The sequence below is a fragment of the Cavia porcellus genome, unplaced genomic scaffold (genome assembly GCF_034190915.1).
Source record: "Cavia porcellus strain 051 isolate PalLab524CR breed Dunkin Hartley unplaced genomic scaffold, mCavPor4.1 scaffold_6, whole genome shotgun sequence".
NCBI lineage: Eukaryota > Metazoa > Chordata > Mammalia > Rodentia > Caviidae > Cavia > Cavia porcellus.
In genome coordinates, this window is record NW_026947489.1 from 8,173,494 (window position 1) to 8,190,421 (window position 16,928).

Sequence of the window (16,928 nt, forward strand, 5' to 3'; positions counted from 1 at the left end):
TGGAAGCATTATTTACTGAGAAACCTGTCCTTTTCCCAATAAGCCACAATTTATTATAATTACAGTTTTCCCTCTTGAAGGTGTAAGTGAAACCAGCCTAGTTACTTCATCTGCTTCAACTTCTTCATCTAAATAGTTCAGATAAAATGCTGACTCCACAGGATTACTGTAAGAATTAAATGAGTGAAGTAAGCACATCAATCAACACCTGACACACATCAAATGCTACTCATCACAATCACCAAAAGCCCTGAACTGTTTCTTAACTCTGTGGCTCCATCCGTGAACTGATAACACTATTTTCTATTCCTGAACTGATACACTACTTTCAATTACTTTGAACTTGTAACAAAGTAAGTTTTCTTTAAGGCAGCTTTTATTCTCCTAAAATTCTGTGGTTGTTTCATTTATCAAATAAACTTCCTTATCTCATGTCAAATTTTCTACAATACCACACCGTAATTCTATTAACATTTACACACAGTGGGGGGGGGGGGGGACTAATAAATTCTACAGTATTGACTCTCTTCATCCAGAAAGTCTATATATAGAATATTACACCACCAAAATCCTGGAAACAAGTTAAATGTCAATCAACAAGACAATGATTATCTTGATTACCGCGTATTCATGGGATGAAAAACTGCTTAACCACAGAAAAACACAGAAACAAAAGTATTGGCTTAGACAAAGAGTTTTTGAGGTGCTCAGGATGGAACCAATGTTTTTGTTTTAACTTAGCAGTGAGAAAACAAAAGCACCCTGGGTAAGTACTGAACACAGACTTGGGATTTAATAAGCATTTTGAGCAGCTTAAAAATTAAATATGACTTAGGGAAACAACTAATGATCATTTCATTTTACCTATTTATGGTTCGCTTTATTCGTAGCCCTGTAAGACAGACAGCGTTAAAAGCACACAACTGCTAGTCAAACACCGAACTGTGTGAATTTCTCCTGCATGGTACTGAGTGAAGCTTTGCAGTGTGCCATAAACACTCAGCGTCACAACTCAGGAGTCCAAGTACTCCCTCCGCTCTCTACAGTATTTCACATTCCCATGGCAATCTATTGAACATGTTTTTCTCCACACTTAAAACAGTCCTTTAAAGGTGTGCTGCTTTGCGTATCACACTTCCAAGTGACACTCTTTGTTAAAACAGAAAGCAAGCCTTTCCTCCTAGGAAAGAAGGCCCCAGAAAAGGTAAATGATGTGAGCTTATTTTTTAAACAAAGCGAAACTTTACCTTTTATAATAAATGTCTGGATAAGGCTTATCTTAAATTGTTCTTCAACTTTAGGCCAAAAAAAGACTAATTTTTCTTAAATAAGACATACTATATTCTGGAAAAGGATCTATTCACTACTAAAATGCAACTGCTAACTTCTGCCAGACAGAAAACAAGGTCCTGCTGGAATTCAGAAACTTCAGGGGCATACTATGAATAAACATTTCAAGCAGAAAAATAAACACATAAACTCACCACCTGTGTAAGTACCTCAATATTATTTGAAGTAATGAATCGATCTTTTAAAAGGGGAGGTTTTGTTCTTCACTCTTTTGTGGTCCTGTTAATTCTTTGAAAGAGCAAATACAGCTTGACGATGAAAAAGGTTGAGACATACTAAAGAAGCAAAGTGGTCCTCAGGAATTTTAGCACTTCCAAATACTATGCCAGTTAGTTTCAAAGCACCGAGAAAGTAACATAATACTCACTTGGGAAAAGTAATAGGAAAAGTTGTATTGTATCCTAGGTGTTTACCAATCAGTAGTCTAGATTCATCCTCCCCTCCAAATGCAGGAACACTTTATCACTTTTGGGAGCTTAATTCAATAGTTTCAAGCACTTAACTTTTTCAAAGTTACCTTCACAGAACACGTTTTAGAAAAAAAAAAAAAGTCAACACCTACACTACTCCCCAGCTGCGCGTTTGGCCGTGCCAACCTTTTATCGCTACCATTCACATACCGCAGCGGGTGACATCAGATCGAAACTGCACGGTTTCACCAGGGACAACCACCCCGGCGGCGGCCGCAGCCCCGCGCCGGCTGCTCGCCCCGCGCGGGACCTGTTGCGCGTCCTCGTCCGCACCGGGGCGGCCCCCGCCGGCGGCGATGCACCTGCCCGCGCCTCCGCGCCCCCTCCCCGGCCCGGCCCGGCCCGGCCGCCGCCCCCCGCACCTCCGCGGCCGCCTGCGCGGGAGGGCGGGGCGCGGGCCGACGCCGGCGGGAGGACGGCCGCGCGGCTCGCCTCGCCCCGGCCGGCCCGGCCCGGCCCAGCTGGGCGGCCGCGGAGCGCTCACCTTGGCGGCCGCGGCCCTGGCGGACATCTTGTCTCTCTCCGGCGCCGCCGCGCGAAGCTCCTCGGACCCGAGACTCCGCGCCGCCGGCCCGCCCGCTCCTCACGCCACAGCCCGAATAAACATCGCCCGGGAGCGCGCGGGGCAGGGGCGGGGGCGGCCGGAAGGGCCCGGCCCAGGGGAGGGGACTCAACTCGGACAAAAGTCCGGGAAGCGCCCGCCCCGCCCGGGTCCTCTCGGCGGGGCGCGCCCGGCCGGCGCCTCCCTCCGAGTGTGCCGCCCGCTCGGCCTCCCGACGCGCTCTCAGCCCGGCCACGTCGGCCGCGCCGGCTCGCCGCTCGGCAGCGCCCGGGGCCTCCCAGCGTCTCCTCAGAACCCGGCTCCCGCACGTAACTTCCCCGGAACGCGCGGCCGCGGAGGGACGCGGCGTCGGGGGCTGGCTGAGCCGGGGCCGGCAACTCCGGCCGCCACGCAAACCTGCCAGCCCGGCCCACTGAGCATGCCCGGCCAGGCGGGGCGGGGCGATATGGGGGGCGTGGTTAGGCGGGGCGGGGCCAGGAGGGGCGGGGCGAGCGCGGGGGCGGGGCCGAGGCGGGGGTCCGACCCCGGCGCGGTAGGAAGAGCCCCGCAGCCTAAGTAACTTGAAGGCAGTTTCCGCTGCGGTGCGAGTCTTCCTGTTTGTTTTTAACCGAAGGTCCGGCAGAATTTCCCCTAGGACCTCACGTCCCTGTGCACCGAAGCATTTCCGACTCCCTACGAAGACTCTGCTCGCCCCTGAGCCAGCCCGGCCAGGGGAGCCCCACGCAGGACTGTGTGTGGCAGGAAAGGCTGGCCTGGCAGATACCTGCAGGCGTTTCCTGCACTGGCCGGGCGAGCATCGCCGGTCACAGCTGTCACCCGCGTCAGGGCGTCGTTGACTCGCCAAGGCAGAGTGCATTTCTGTGCAAAGGGCGTCCAGGCATTTATCACTGCAGCGCTCTGGCAGGCCCAGGACGTCGTTCTCCTTCGCGACAAGCTCATGCCTTGGGCACTTGGGAGGGCCAGCGGTCGGAGAAGCACCCTGGTGACTGTAACATCTCGGCCCAGCCCACATTGGGCCCTGAGATCCCAAAAGTGTATTTCTGGCTATCGGCATTACTGAAATTCCTAGGCAGGGAAGGGGTCAGTCTGCCCCGCATTGCTAAATTCTGTCTCTCCAGCTCAGGCTAGGCAAAAAAGGATGTAAAGACCCCAAGTTCACGGCCTAGTTTCGTCAGCTGCCACACAAACTTGATAAACAGTAAAAGAACACACATTAAGAGAACACATAGAGCCTTGACAAATAGAAAAAGAACACACAGGAAACTATTTCCAGCCTCGTCTTGCTTTGTAAAATGTAAAGCTCTCTACAAATGTCAGACATTTTTAGTGACAGCAAGTAACATCTACATAGAAATCTCTAGAGAATCTAGTACTGTATAGTACCACAATCGGCACACAAGACATACAAAACGGCATAAAAAGCAGGTTTTAAACAATGCTTTTTCTCTGTAAAACTCGACTGTATTAAAATAAACAATTTACCCGCAATATACCTGCATTTGATACATAAGGATCAATTAAGGTAAAGGACTATATATTTTGCAGCCCTGAACTATGGAAACTAGAAAAGAGCATTTTGCAAATCAAATCCTAATTCTTTCTTTTGAAGCCCTTTTTGTTTTAAAATTATACATATGTGTGATGATTCTGTTAATGGATAGTTTTTGTTACTTTGTTAAGAATGGTGACAAGATTTCGTAATGAGCAAACACCGTTTGAAAAAAAAAAGCAGCTTTAGTAGGCATGTTTTATTCTAAAACGTGGCTGTGGAGTCTTTCTCAGTGTCTTCACCATTTAGTAAGTGGTCAGTCTGTATAACTTGCCCAAAAGGAAGAAAAATGTCTCAACACCTAAACCTAGAGATGACAGCTACAAACGTATTGCTGCCTTTTCCTTGTTCTCATCTGTCACTCTGACATCGAGTCTCTCAATGTGATTTAAATAGTTTCACTTCTGCCACAGTTTAAAAAATGAAGGCAAACAAAACATTCTGCTTTGAGAAAAATTCTATCACCAAAAATAACAATTCAATGAATTATAGGATCCCTTTATAATTTTTCAATGGTACTTTAAAGCTGAATTCTATCTCCATTGAGTTGTGTTAAACTACTACGTGAACTGTAGAGATATTTTATCTAAAAAAATTTGTTTTTGGTTCCAGGGATTGACTCATGACCTCACGCTTGCCAAGCAGTTGCTTATGCTACTGAACTAACTCCCCAGCCCCTTAATGTCTAAATTGAAATGTATTTTTATGTTATTTGATTGATTCCAAATAACCAAGAGAAACTTTTTGTCATTTGTAAAATCAAAGATGAAATACTGTTGTCAAAAATTAAAAACATATCTGCATTCCTACAGTTTATTTTGAGAGAAGTATTTGGATACATTGAGGGAAGTGTGAGACACACCTCAGAATCCTCCTTAACTTTGACAGGTAAGATTAACCACCGAATACACAAGGGTCTTCAAATTATACTACAATGTTAGTGCTTGCAGACCAATATGGTCATAATATCTGTACATCACTTCAGTGGAAAAAATACAAGAAAATGCTCACTTAGACTTATTATAAAGTTTAACTAATAACTTCTCCCTTTGTACAGATTTACTTCTGACTAATTCAACAGAACAGGAACTGAAAAACCACAGCACTTACAAAGACAACTTCCTGTGGGATTTTTGGTGTCTGCGGCTCAAAATGAAAGAATCAGTATGTATGTAAAATCTTTATAAATCTTAGAACTACTTACTAGAACAGTCTCGACTTAATGTCTATATTTTAGATATGTATATTTATATTTCCATTACAAAAAAGATTCTTACAAAACTGTATTTATGTTATTTTTGATAAGAGCTGTGAGTTTACTTAGGAAACATAAGGAAGTATTTGGCCAGGGCAGTAGAGCGTGAAACAATCTTAATAAAGTCCTAGAAGAGGACATATACCAACTACTAGAAGTAGGAGTACTTTATCAAAGTATTATAACAATAAAAAATACGGAATCCTAAGATCATAATGTTTCTAGATTTCATAAACCAGCAAAAGTTTTAAAAAACACTTTAGGAAAACAACAGAGGATTACCCACTTTTTATCTTATTTGAAAGTAAACATTACAAATTACACACTTAAAGATAGTTAAAATGGCCACTTCCACACTATGTACATTTCACTGCAGTAGGAAAATGCCACGGGCTGGGGATTCAGCTCAGTGGCCAAAGCGCCTGCCTGGCAGGCACAAGGGCCTGAGTTCAATTCCTAGTATCAAAAGAAAAGAGAAAAGAAAATGCAAACAGAATGCTATTATTTATTTACCAGAGCTGGAAATCTTTTTCTTTTTTTCAGTGCTGGGTCAAACCTAGTCCTTGCACATTTTTTTAAAAGACATTTTTAAAAACCCCCACTAAAATCAGTTAAGTTCTATTCAGAAGAAGAAGGAATTCATCCTCTAAGACCACCCTTCCTGTGCCTTTGGCAAGGACTGGCTTTTTCTCTGCAGACCGCCGAGCATCCTGCACTGGGGCACTTGGGAAAGTCCCCAAACCCGTAGCCCGACCAGCCAGGCTAGCAGGCCAGCTTCGGGCGCCCCTCTGAACAGCGTGGCCATGTCTGCATCACATGTATCTCCCAGTAGCAGATCAGAGACCCTCTCCCAGCCCACACAAGATGTCTTTTCTCATAACCTATAGAGAAAGTAGAGACTATGGAATGGAAACTACCCTTCCAGCCTAAACACTGATACATTCATCCTGTGTCTGTTCCTTTTCCATGGCCCCCGGAGCTGTGAATCGCACCTGGGAACCTGGCTCTCTTAGCTGTGTCCTCTCTGTTCCTCACCCTCCTCCTTCCGTTAGCCTAAGCTTCCTCTAGTGTCCCTACCTTAAACTCAGAGATAAATCACCCAAGGATACTTCCTGGCGAAGTTCAGAGGCGAGCGCCAGTGCAGAAAGGCCCTGAACTCCACACCTCATGGTCTGCAGCCACGGTCTAGAATCTGAACAATTGTAGTTTTGGATTTGTGCTTTGTATATGAAGGTGAATGGAGCAAGCACTGGGAGGTTAGGACCCCGCTGTCACACAGGCTGATCTCTTGTCACCTCGTGGGCAGGGTTCTGAGCTGTCTGCCTACATGACTCCTGATGCTTCTGCTGGTCCTGTTACCCTACTCAACTATTTTTGCCCTTGATGAGGATCTGACCAGGGGCTTGGATCCAGCATTTGCACCCATAGTATCTTTGGCATCATAAAAGCCACTTCCTGTCTGGTGGACAGCTGGCTGGAGGCCACCTTGGAGTGAGGTGTGAGGTGAAGGGTGCACCTCTGTCCCAGCCCAGATTCATGAACTGAGTCCCTTAGCTATGGAGGTTTAATGATCCTTGTGCTTGCTGTGATTAGAATAGCAGGCCAGTTGCTCAGCTTCCCCAGACTGTTTTCAGCATTTTAGGCTTTTGGGAAGAAGGTCCTGGCAAGCCAGTGGCCAAGCACAGGCACAAAGGGGACCCCAGGCCCTGCGAGTGTCTCTGCTTGTTATGATCTTGTGCCCCATACTCACCAGGCCCAGGAGTGATCCCTGGCCTGGTTCTGTGCCTGAGCACGACCCTTCTCCCTCCTTCCAATCTTTCTGTATCCGGCTGTGTTTGTCACTTCCGGCTAGACTGAAGAATCCTCCAGGGACAAGCCACAAAGTACGAATTGTGTGACATCAGTAATCCCTCATATTGAATACTCTGAGATTCCCATTTAAAATGGGCATTGCACAATAGAAACAGCTAACTCCACAATAGTAATTCATATTTCTAATTGTTTTTTGCTTAGAATGACAAAAGTAACAAAGATAAAACATGACAAAGAAACAAACTTTACATTGTGTGTAGCATTAATGGCACTTTCCCCTGCTTTTTTGAACAAGGGGTCCTGATTTTCAGTTGCCCTGGGTCCCTGAGTATACAGGCAGTTCTGAGACTACTCTGTCCTATACATATTCTTCTGGCAGTTGTGACAAAACTTCACAAGATCCGCCCAGTGCAAGGGCAGGCAGAAACAGAAACACCACCAGGATTTGGAGGTGGGTTCATTTATGTTGAGGAGCACTGATCTGGATGATTCCCAGAATATTGGGCCCTGATCTCTGATGGTCTAGGAATTTTATATGATAAGCAAGCAGGAAGTGCAGAGGCAGAATGGCTTGTCTATTGTGGGTTGGTTTATACAATGTGCATCACAGTGGCCAGTGTTTGTAAGAGACAGGCGCAACCACAACTGGATCAGGAACCGTTACCTGGGCAACTAAGGAACTGAAGTGTGCTGGCTGTGGGAGTGGGGGTGGGGACAGTCTGCTAAAGTGGGTCTTGCTGTTAATACATGCCCAGGTCTTTGGGGGACTGCCTCCCACCTTAATTTCACAGGTATTACCAGCATATATTCCTTCTGTGAAAGAATCAATCAATAGACTTTTGGGGGGCTACCAGGGATCGAACTCACAACCTTGTGCTTGCCACACCACTGAGCTAAATCTCTGATCCTAACAGATTCTTTTTTAATCCAACTGAATCACATCCACCACAGTCCGATTCCTGTTAGCCAGGACTACTACTGTTTAAACCTAACTACAAAGTTTATTTTCCAGTTTACTTTCTTACATTTTTTATTTATGCAATATAAATAAGAAAAAAGGGGAAACAGATACATAGAAACAGTGGCCTTATGTTTTCAATCAAATGATGAAGAATATTTTTATTCTGAATTTTTTCACTTAATATTTTGTCATCATGATTAGGACAAACAAGGAAAATTAACCTCATTTGAAAATGGTGTCTACCACTCTATAATATGGGTGAACTGTAGTTTATCTGAGATTATGTATGCTATTACAGTGTTACAATGACAATTCTTACATGTGTTTTTCGGGCATGCGTATTTCTCTCAATGAGACATTAAAAAGGAAATCTTCTATTCTGGAGGATATGCTTATACAAAATATAAATAAATAAAAAAACTAAATCAACTTCCTGTTTCCTCATCATTAAATAAATACTTGATAATCTTTTCTATTTTTACCATCTAATAGACAAAACTGGTATATCACTTGCCTGATGAAATGTACTCATTTTGTTCCATTAAGTTATTTTGTTGATTTGTTGATGTTCAGTGTCTTTATGTACTGAATTGACTTAAGTCTTGTTTCTTAGTGTGCTTTGTATGCATTTTAAATAAAATGTACTAGTTTTACAGAAATGTTGCAAAGACAATACAGTTTCTGAGCACACTTCTATCAACTAGGCTTCTGTAGTGTTAACGTCTTACATAACTTGGATGTTTGTTTAAAACTACCAGAGTCCCATTGGGAGGTGGTGAGCCTTTAGGAGTTGGGCTGAGCAGAAGGAAGCTAAGTCAGTGGGCACCCTGGGGACCCTAGCCTGTTTGTGTCTCTGTCTCCACAAGATGTTACATTCCAGTGTCTGGATGGCGACTCTCAGAAAGGCTGTTTTCTCTGCTGCTTACTGCTCCACATTCTTGGTCACTCCTTTTTTTTTGGTCTTTTTCTTTTCTCTTTTTAAGGCAGGGTCTTGCTATGTAGTTCAGGCTGGCCTTGAACCCACTTTGTAGTCCAGGCTGGTCTGGAACTCACAAAGATTCTCCTGCCTCAGCCTCCTGAGTGCTGGGATTACAGGCTTCTGAATCTGTCTCTGTCTCCTTTCTGGCTTTCAGGAAATGAACAGGTTGCCTCTGGCACCTGTTCCTGGATGACGTGTTGTGCTGCCACAGGCCCAAAGACATGGGGGCCTCGTGGCTGAAATCTCTAAAACTGTAGCCACAATAACATTTTCTTCTTTTTTTTTTCTTTTTTCTTTTGGTCTTTTTGCAGTTCAGGATAGCTCTGAACTCACTTTGTAGCCCAGGCTGGCCTCAAACTCACAGCGATTCTCCTGCCTCAGCTTCTCACGTTCTGGAATTACAGGCGTGCACCACCTCAAACTGTTTATCTCAGGTCTTTTGTTCCAGTGACAAGAAACTGACTAATACACACATACTCCTTAAAAGAAGCCAAAAAGCTTCTCTAAATTATACATTTTTACAATAATGTGTGTTATAAAATCTTTGTAATAGTCTTTTGAAACAAACATAAAGTATTATTTCATAAAGTACTATGTTTAAAAGAGGTCTATATATTTTTATTTTCAAAACAGTTTTAAAAGGAAATACTAGTATATATAAACATTTATTTATCAAAAGAAACATTAAAAGGAAAACTAACAATGAATAAAAATAGTTACTTCTATAGGAAAAGTAGATTTTTACTCTATAGACCTAGAAAACTATTTTGAATCTATAAGACAAAAAATACTTTATACAATTAAAAACAGAATGAGATCAAGAAAAAATTGCAATTTATCAAAGCTGAAAGCAAATTCAGATAAGAAAGCTTAATGTACATAAAGTTTGTGATCTCTTCATACCAAAAAAAAAAAAAAAATTTCAATGGCTCTCACATATTCTAAGGAAAACAGCACTTTGAAGGTTTAAATTTTATTTAGTAGTAGGGTAGTAATATTATTACTTTGAATATTCATTGACCTTCTCTAACATAAATGCATTAATTAGTATCTTTAACATATATTAGTATTATTAACATAAAGCAGTTTGCATTATTGTGCATATAATATTTTTTGAGTTATATATAAATATAGGACAATTTCAAAGTAATGTTCTCATATATGTGAGTGTACATTTGTAATGCTGATATTATCATATATGTTATAACATTGATGCTTATTAGTGTATACTAATAATGTTAAGAGCCAATATTTTCTATTGAAGAGAAATAAGTGCAGGCCATTTGTGGCACATGTCTGTAATCCCAGTACTTGGGAAGCTGAGACAGATGAGTTTGAGGCTAGCCTGGGGTATGTAGTAAGTTCAAGGCCAGTATGAACTAGATAGTGAAACCTTGCTTTAAGAAAGTGTTGGGGGGAGTAAGTACACAATCAGAGGAGTTAAAAAATATAATTTTGCAATTCTAAGTTGAAAAAAATCAGCTCTGGACATTGGAAAGTGCTAGAAATAATAACAATTAAAATATTAATGAGCACCCCTAATGTTCATATTATAATCTCCAGCTAGGAACAGCTAATTTGGCTAATTATAAGTCTGGAGCAAGGAATATGCAAGATAACATTATAATATTTTATACCAGAATGCAAGGAAGTTTTCAAAGGATAATGAGTCAAAAAACACAGAAGCCAACCAACAGCTCCCATTGGCTAAAGATGATAAAATTTGACCCTCAGGAAGTCAGCAAGAAAGCATTAAGGGTGGAGGAGGGAGCAAGGGAAGAAGGCAGAGAAGGGAAGGAAAAGAGAACAAAAGAAAAAGAATGTAACCGACTGAAACACACCACAGACTGTATCAGCAAAGACCTATGAATTCACAACAGAAAATGCAGGGAAGTGAGTGAGAGAGGCCTCAAAAGAAACAATAACTTATTGAATATCCCTGGTATTATGCAATCTCTTACTTTGTAAGCTGTCAATGAAAAGAAAAAAGTACCTTTTGCATAACCATTATTGCGGATAACCAGTAAGTCTGATGAGGGAAAGAGCCTCATGGAAGAACCCGAGCTAGTAAGGTGTAAGTCACGCTAGAAAAATCATTATCTAGGACACCTAACGGATTCAGGGACCAATCATTAAAAGGCCAAAGGATCAACCTGAGCATCACTAAAAGTAAGACAAACACTGATATGTCCCATAGGAGGCAGCTGAAAACACACAGTACTATCTGTGAAAAGTCACCACCAAAAAAACAAAACCAAAAAATAGGAACTTGAATGAATCCCGTGTTAGGTCTGACCTGCACACACAGAAATGCAGGCTGAGTGGTGCTAGTTAATGGGAGCCTCAGGAAACAAACAAATACAGGGCACCTGTTCAGAAAATATACCCAGTTTTCCAAACTAGGCAACAGGGAAAGAAACGAAAGGAAAAGAAAGGAAAGGAAAGGGAGGAGAGGAGAGGAGAGGAGAGGAGAGGAGAGGAGAGGAGAGGAGAGGAGAGGGGAGGGGAGAGAGGAGAGGGGAGGGGAGAGAGGAGAGGAGAGGAGAGGAGAGGAGAGGAGAGGAGAGGAGAGGAGAGGAGAGGAGAGGAGAGAGAGGAGAGGAGAGGAGAGGAGAGGAGAGGAGAGGAGAGGAGAGGAGAGGAGAGGAGAGGAGAGGAGAGGAGAGGAAAAGAGAAGAAATAAGCACAAGTTGCCACTGCTGTAGCCTTCAAACTAATTTCTTTTCAACTCTACCTAACATAAGACATTTTAAAGTCAATTGAGAATATTTCATTATAGACTGTTATATGAGAGCAAGCCCTGATAACCGCATCACTTTTTAGAAGATATAGATAGATAGATAGATAGATAGATAGATAGATAGATAGATAGATAATTGGAGGTAGGATCTCACTGTGTAGTGCAGGCTAGCCTTGAACTCACTTATGTGGCCCAAGCTGACCTCAAATTCACAGCAATCCTCTTGCTTCAGCCTCCCAAATGCTGGGATTACAAGCACACACCACCACGCCCGGCTAATAAGTGCATATTTTCAGCATGTAGAGTTGAAATGGCATGTTGAGATGGATGTGTACTGTATGATTAGAATACTTAAGCAAAAAGGAATTTTTAAAATAAAAAAGATTGCTGAACATGGTGGCACACACCTGTAATCTCAGTACTTGGAAGGCTGAGGCAGGAGTATTACTATGAGTTCAAAGTCAGCCTGGGCTACATAGTAAGTTCAAGGTCAGCCTAAACTGCACAGTGAGACCCTGTCTCAAAAATAAAATAAAATAGGCAAATACAACAAGATACTGAAAACTGGTGCATCCAGATGGTGGGTATATGTGACATTAATTGTATTCGTATATACACTGGGCCATTTGGTGTGCATTTAACAATTTTCTAGCATGAAAATCAACAGACATAAAAGCAGAAATATGTCTGCCAGCTAAAGTAGGCAGACTGTAGATAATTACAGCGTTATTTCACGCCTTTGTGGATGTGCCATCACTCTTCCCATCAAGGACAGAAGTCTTTTCTTTCATCCCTTGAATGTGCTTTAGTGAAAGCACATTTAAATTGTTTTTTATTTTTTTTTAAATGTTCTGTTCTGTTTTGATATGATTAACCTTATCCTCTTAGAGATGTAAAACAAATAGGTGGGACTGATAATCATATTACGGAGCTTTTGTTCGGCCATAGAGCAGAATGGTTTGTAGGGTCACTTTTTTGAATGTCATTCTAAATACTTTAATTCTATAACCTAAACAGCCATTTCGAAGAAGACAATTTGTAACTTATCAACTGGCAATTTCTTACCTTTTGTTTGTCTGTAATTTAGTATTATTTTTCTACCCTTTTTTTCTTTAATCTCCATGTATTTTTTTTTTTCGTTTCCTTTTCTTTAAATAAAAAAAAAATACACACAAGATACTTAATATAGTTATACCACTTCTTGCTCTCAGTTCACTGTAAAGAACAGTTTGTGCTAATGTTGTCTGGACAATATTGCATGCATATATCATGTACTCTGAGTAACTACTATAATAATAACAATACATAATGTATTGATTATTGTTACTCTCCTATTACTTTGTTTTGAAATTTTGTTTTTCTCTTTAAAATAATAAAAAGTAGCTTATTTAAAAAAAAAAAAAAAAAAAAAAAAAAAAAAAGAAAGCACAAAGGTGACACAGCCAAGGCTCAGAAAGTTCTTGGGCCACCGTGGACTTGCCTGCCTCTGTCCTGCTGAGAACCCTGCGCTACCTGCTGGAAAGGTCACATGGAAAACAAATGAGATACCCTGGCTGACAACCTGCCAACCTCGAGACACATGAGTGGGGGAATTCTACACCATCCTGTCTCAGCCAAGCCACACACTGGCCACACCATTATGCAAGCCCAAGCAACCCCTCAGCCGATCTGAGCAACTTGCCAGCAGTCTATAGAATCACAATTTCTTTTGAATATGCTAAGCATTATGGTGGTTTGTTACATAGTAACAACTAACTGATACATAGTGCTAAACCTATGAGGAGCACTATACACACGTGGATATGCATATTTGAGGGACTAGCTCCTTAATGCTGTGGGGTATATGGGATGTATTCAATATGAGTGCCTGCATGGTAATCCACTCAGAAAATGGTTTGTGTGGAAATTAATGGAAGGCTTAGGTAAGTTATTTCCTTTTGTAATTAAAAAGTGTTATCACACCAAGTTCCATAGTTACTCCTTTGTACGGGCAAGCATACAGGCAGACCACAGAGAGCTTCTAATTATTTTCCTGTCGGAGGACTAAAAGGCCTGGCTTTACCTTGATCAACTATGACTGGACACTGAGACAAGGCCCTTGACAAGGCTGGCACCTTGCTCTCCATTTCATTCCTGACACAATTCAGTATTCCAAGGAATCAGGGCACAGAGACAGCACACATTCCTGGGAGAGGCTGGCTAACCTCTCATCCTTTAGGGAAACACACATGAATTTGGTTCCCAAAAGCAAACATTTCATTCTATGTATTCTGAGAACGAATCACATTTCCTCTTTATTATAGGTTTTCACTTATAAATTCTGATTTCAGATATAAAGATTAAACAAAAGGTGATAAAAATTGTACAGAAGACACTGAGGTGTACATGAATGTCTGGATAAAGATATTTTTCACTAAAATAATGTATTACGGGATTTTTACTTTTAAAAGCTCAAGCTAATTGCAATTGGCCAACTTAACTGAATCACATAAATTTAAAATCATCCTCCTAAAGATGAGATAGCTCATCTCAGTATGATTAGCAAAATACTCTTTTCTTAAAAGAAAACATTCAAGATGATTAAATATTTTCCTATAATAGTACCTACTTATTTGGAAAATGCTTTTAAAAGTTAATTTGATACTTTAATGTTTGATGAATATTTCTATTTTAAGTACATTAGAATTACTGTTTGCACAAATGCCACCCACATTTACATGCTAATTTATCCAACCTCTTCATTTACAGTAGAGTTATAATTTTTACAAGTCAATTTTTGTAAGCACAGGAATATTATGAGTAAATGACAATATCATATACTATTTTGCATTAGTAAACTATTATCTAGTAAAGGTTACAAATGCCTGTTTAGGCTAAGGGTTTGGAATTTACAACATTCAAGCAGGTTTAATGACACAAAAGATTATTAAATATGGTATTTGGGAACAGTGGACTTCAAAAGCTAAGAATAACTGGCAACATCTTCATTATTCGCGATAGTAAGCTTCAGAAAGGCAAAGGAAAACCTGTGGCTGAGCTTAAGGTTAGCCCAGCAGCAACCAGGCCACTCTGGGGGGCAATTTTACCCCCGTGCTTCTCCTGACAGTCCTGCCTTCTCTTTCCAGAGCACACAGGGCTGAGAAAAACCCATCGCACTCATTATAATAACCCATGTAACACCAAAATGATTGCCTCTTAGTTTAACAAAGGCCTGCACTCATATGGTGAAGGCATCAGGAAGAACACCACGGAGATCCTGTGCCAAAGGGATGTTGGGACAAAGCATCCCCATCAGCACCATGGTGAGGGGGTGGAGCTTAATGGGGTCAGGAGGTGAGATGCAGGAGTATGAATTCCAGCACACTGAATAGCTATAAAACTCAGTGATCTCAAGGCTTAATAGCTGAAGGTCTTTTTCATCCTTGGTACTATGAGGCCAGTGTGGGATGAGGTAATTTGTAGGTCTTAGAAGTTCTGAAAAGATACATATTATAAAACCACATACTTTGTCACCATGAAAAGCTCTACTTTTAAATGTGATTAATATTTCCACAAAGGAGAACATATTTTAGAAAATGAAAAGCTTTATATAAAAGCTGGGCAAATCAAAAAATACAGAAGTCCAGCTGAGCTTATTAAGCACACGTGCAGAAGAGTATGTTTTGAAAGGGTGTGGTTTCCTGCCTTGGGATTGTTTGGAAACATTCTGATAAAGCCAAATTCATTTCTCTGATACCCTGAAGGCAGCAAGGAACTAGTTCCAAAAATAGCATAAAACAGATATTCCTATATGTAAAACCAGTTTCTGTCAATTCAGAAGACAGACAAACACCTCAAAGCTTTCAAATTCAATCTCTAATTCTTTAATCTCCACAGTTGGGTGGACTGGAAAATTTAGCAACACTTCAGATGCTTCTAATTTACTCATTCATTTTTTTCATCTACTCAGCAAATATTTATGTACCTATTCTTATGTGCAGAGTGTATGGAAAAGGAATTTCTCTTAAATTTTTCCCAGATTTTTTTCTTTTTTAACTTCAAACTCCTCCTCTCTCTCCTGCCATCGTTACCCACCATGCTACATTTGAATTATCTGCAAATACCTCTCTGAACGGTGGCACTAAAGCAAAGTGCTCTCTAAGGGAAGGAGGACACATACCCTCACCCAGCGATGCTGATGGAGCAGGGCAGCCTGTGAGCTGCTTGGTTAATGCCTCACTGTCCCCACCTCAAGGAAATTCCAGGTGGGTCAGAAGTGCACCAGGAAGCCAGTTGCAGCTGGATTCGTTTGCCCCTATTGTTAAATTATTCATGGGATAATTTAAAGTCTTTTAGAGTCAACTTTTAGAGCCAACCCTGGACACTGCAATAACAGGTGAAAAAACATCAAAGGAAAACACTGCTAGAAAAAACCAAAACAAAACAAAACATTGCTAGCACTCAGGATTCATGTGTTGACACTTAATCACCAAGGCGACAGTACTAAGAAGGGGGACCCCCTCTACGAGGTGATCAAATTCATAAAGGTGGAGCCTCATGACTAGAGCTGCTGTCTTTTCTGCCACATCAGGACACAGCACAGCCCTCTCTCCCAGGAGGCAGCACTGAGGCGCCATCTTGGGAGCAGAGAGGAGCCCTCACCAGATGCTGGACCTGAGGATGTTCTGGTCTTCAGGTTCCCAGGCTCCAGAACTGTAGAGGGAGTTTTCATTGTTTATATACCAGTTACTCAGCCGGTGGTATTTTGTTACAGCAGCACAAAGAGGCTAAAGGAAACACATAATAAGCAATTGTAATACCTTACTCCTTCAACATAAAAAAGGAGGATATGTGAAATTGTATATCACTCTGTATTATTTTCCCTTCTTTTACATAAATGTATTATTGAAATTAAACAACAGAACTAATTAACAATGGCAATCAGTAGTAATTAACAGTAGGACTAATCAAACTGTGAGAAAATACAAAAATATTTTAATACTTGTTACTGTTTTCTGATATGGCAATTTACTTTAAACCTTTTAAAATTATTAGCTATTTAAATTTTGTAAGTTTTATGCTGTGTCTTTATGCCTATCCATTTTGAATCTACAGGCTTGTTTATTAATCAGGTGGTTTATATCTATAAACTCATCATATGGGCTATTCATATCTAACATATCCACTGCTTTATAAAATTCTGTATCTTTAAATTCTACAGAAATAGTTTAAAGAAGCCGGGCGTGGTGGCTCACGCCTGTAATACCAGCA

The 16,928-nt window shown here is 41.3% G+C and overlaps 1 protein-coding gene across 18 annotated transcripts in view; it reads right to left on the reverse strand.

The window, feature by feature from the left end:
* The window catches only part of Tjp1 (tight junction protein 1), a 319,842-nt gene that overhangs the window by 77,471 nt on the left and 225,443 nt on the right, over window positions 1–16,928 (reverse strand). Inside the window, exon 1 of one of the 18 annotated variants that reach the window (XM_063249910.1) lies at window positions 2,305–2,482. The exons of 16 other annotated variants lie outside the window; for them this stretch is intronic. In XM_063249910.1, coding sequence (XP_063105980.1) covers window positions 2,305–2,331 — 27 coding nt within the window. In that variant the 5' untranslated portion in view covers window positions 2,332–2,482. Of the gene's footprint in view, window positions 1–1,970; window positions 2,281–2,304; window positions 2,483–16,928 lie in introns of those variants that run through there. One more of the 18 variants, XM_063249911.1, reaches the window with a different exon arrangement.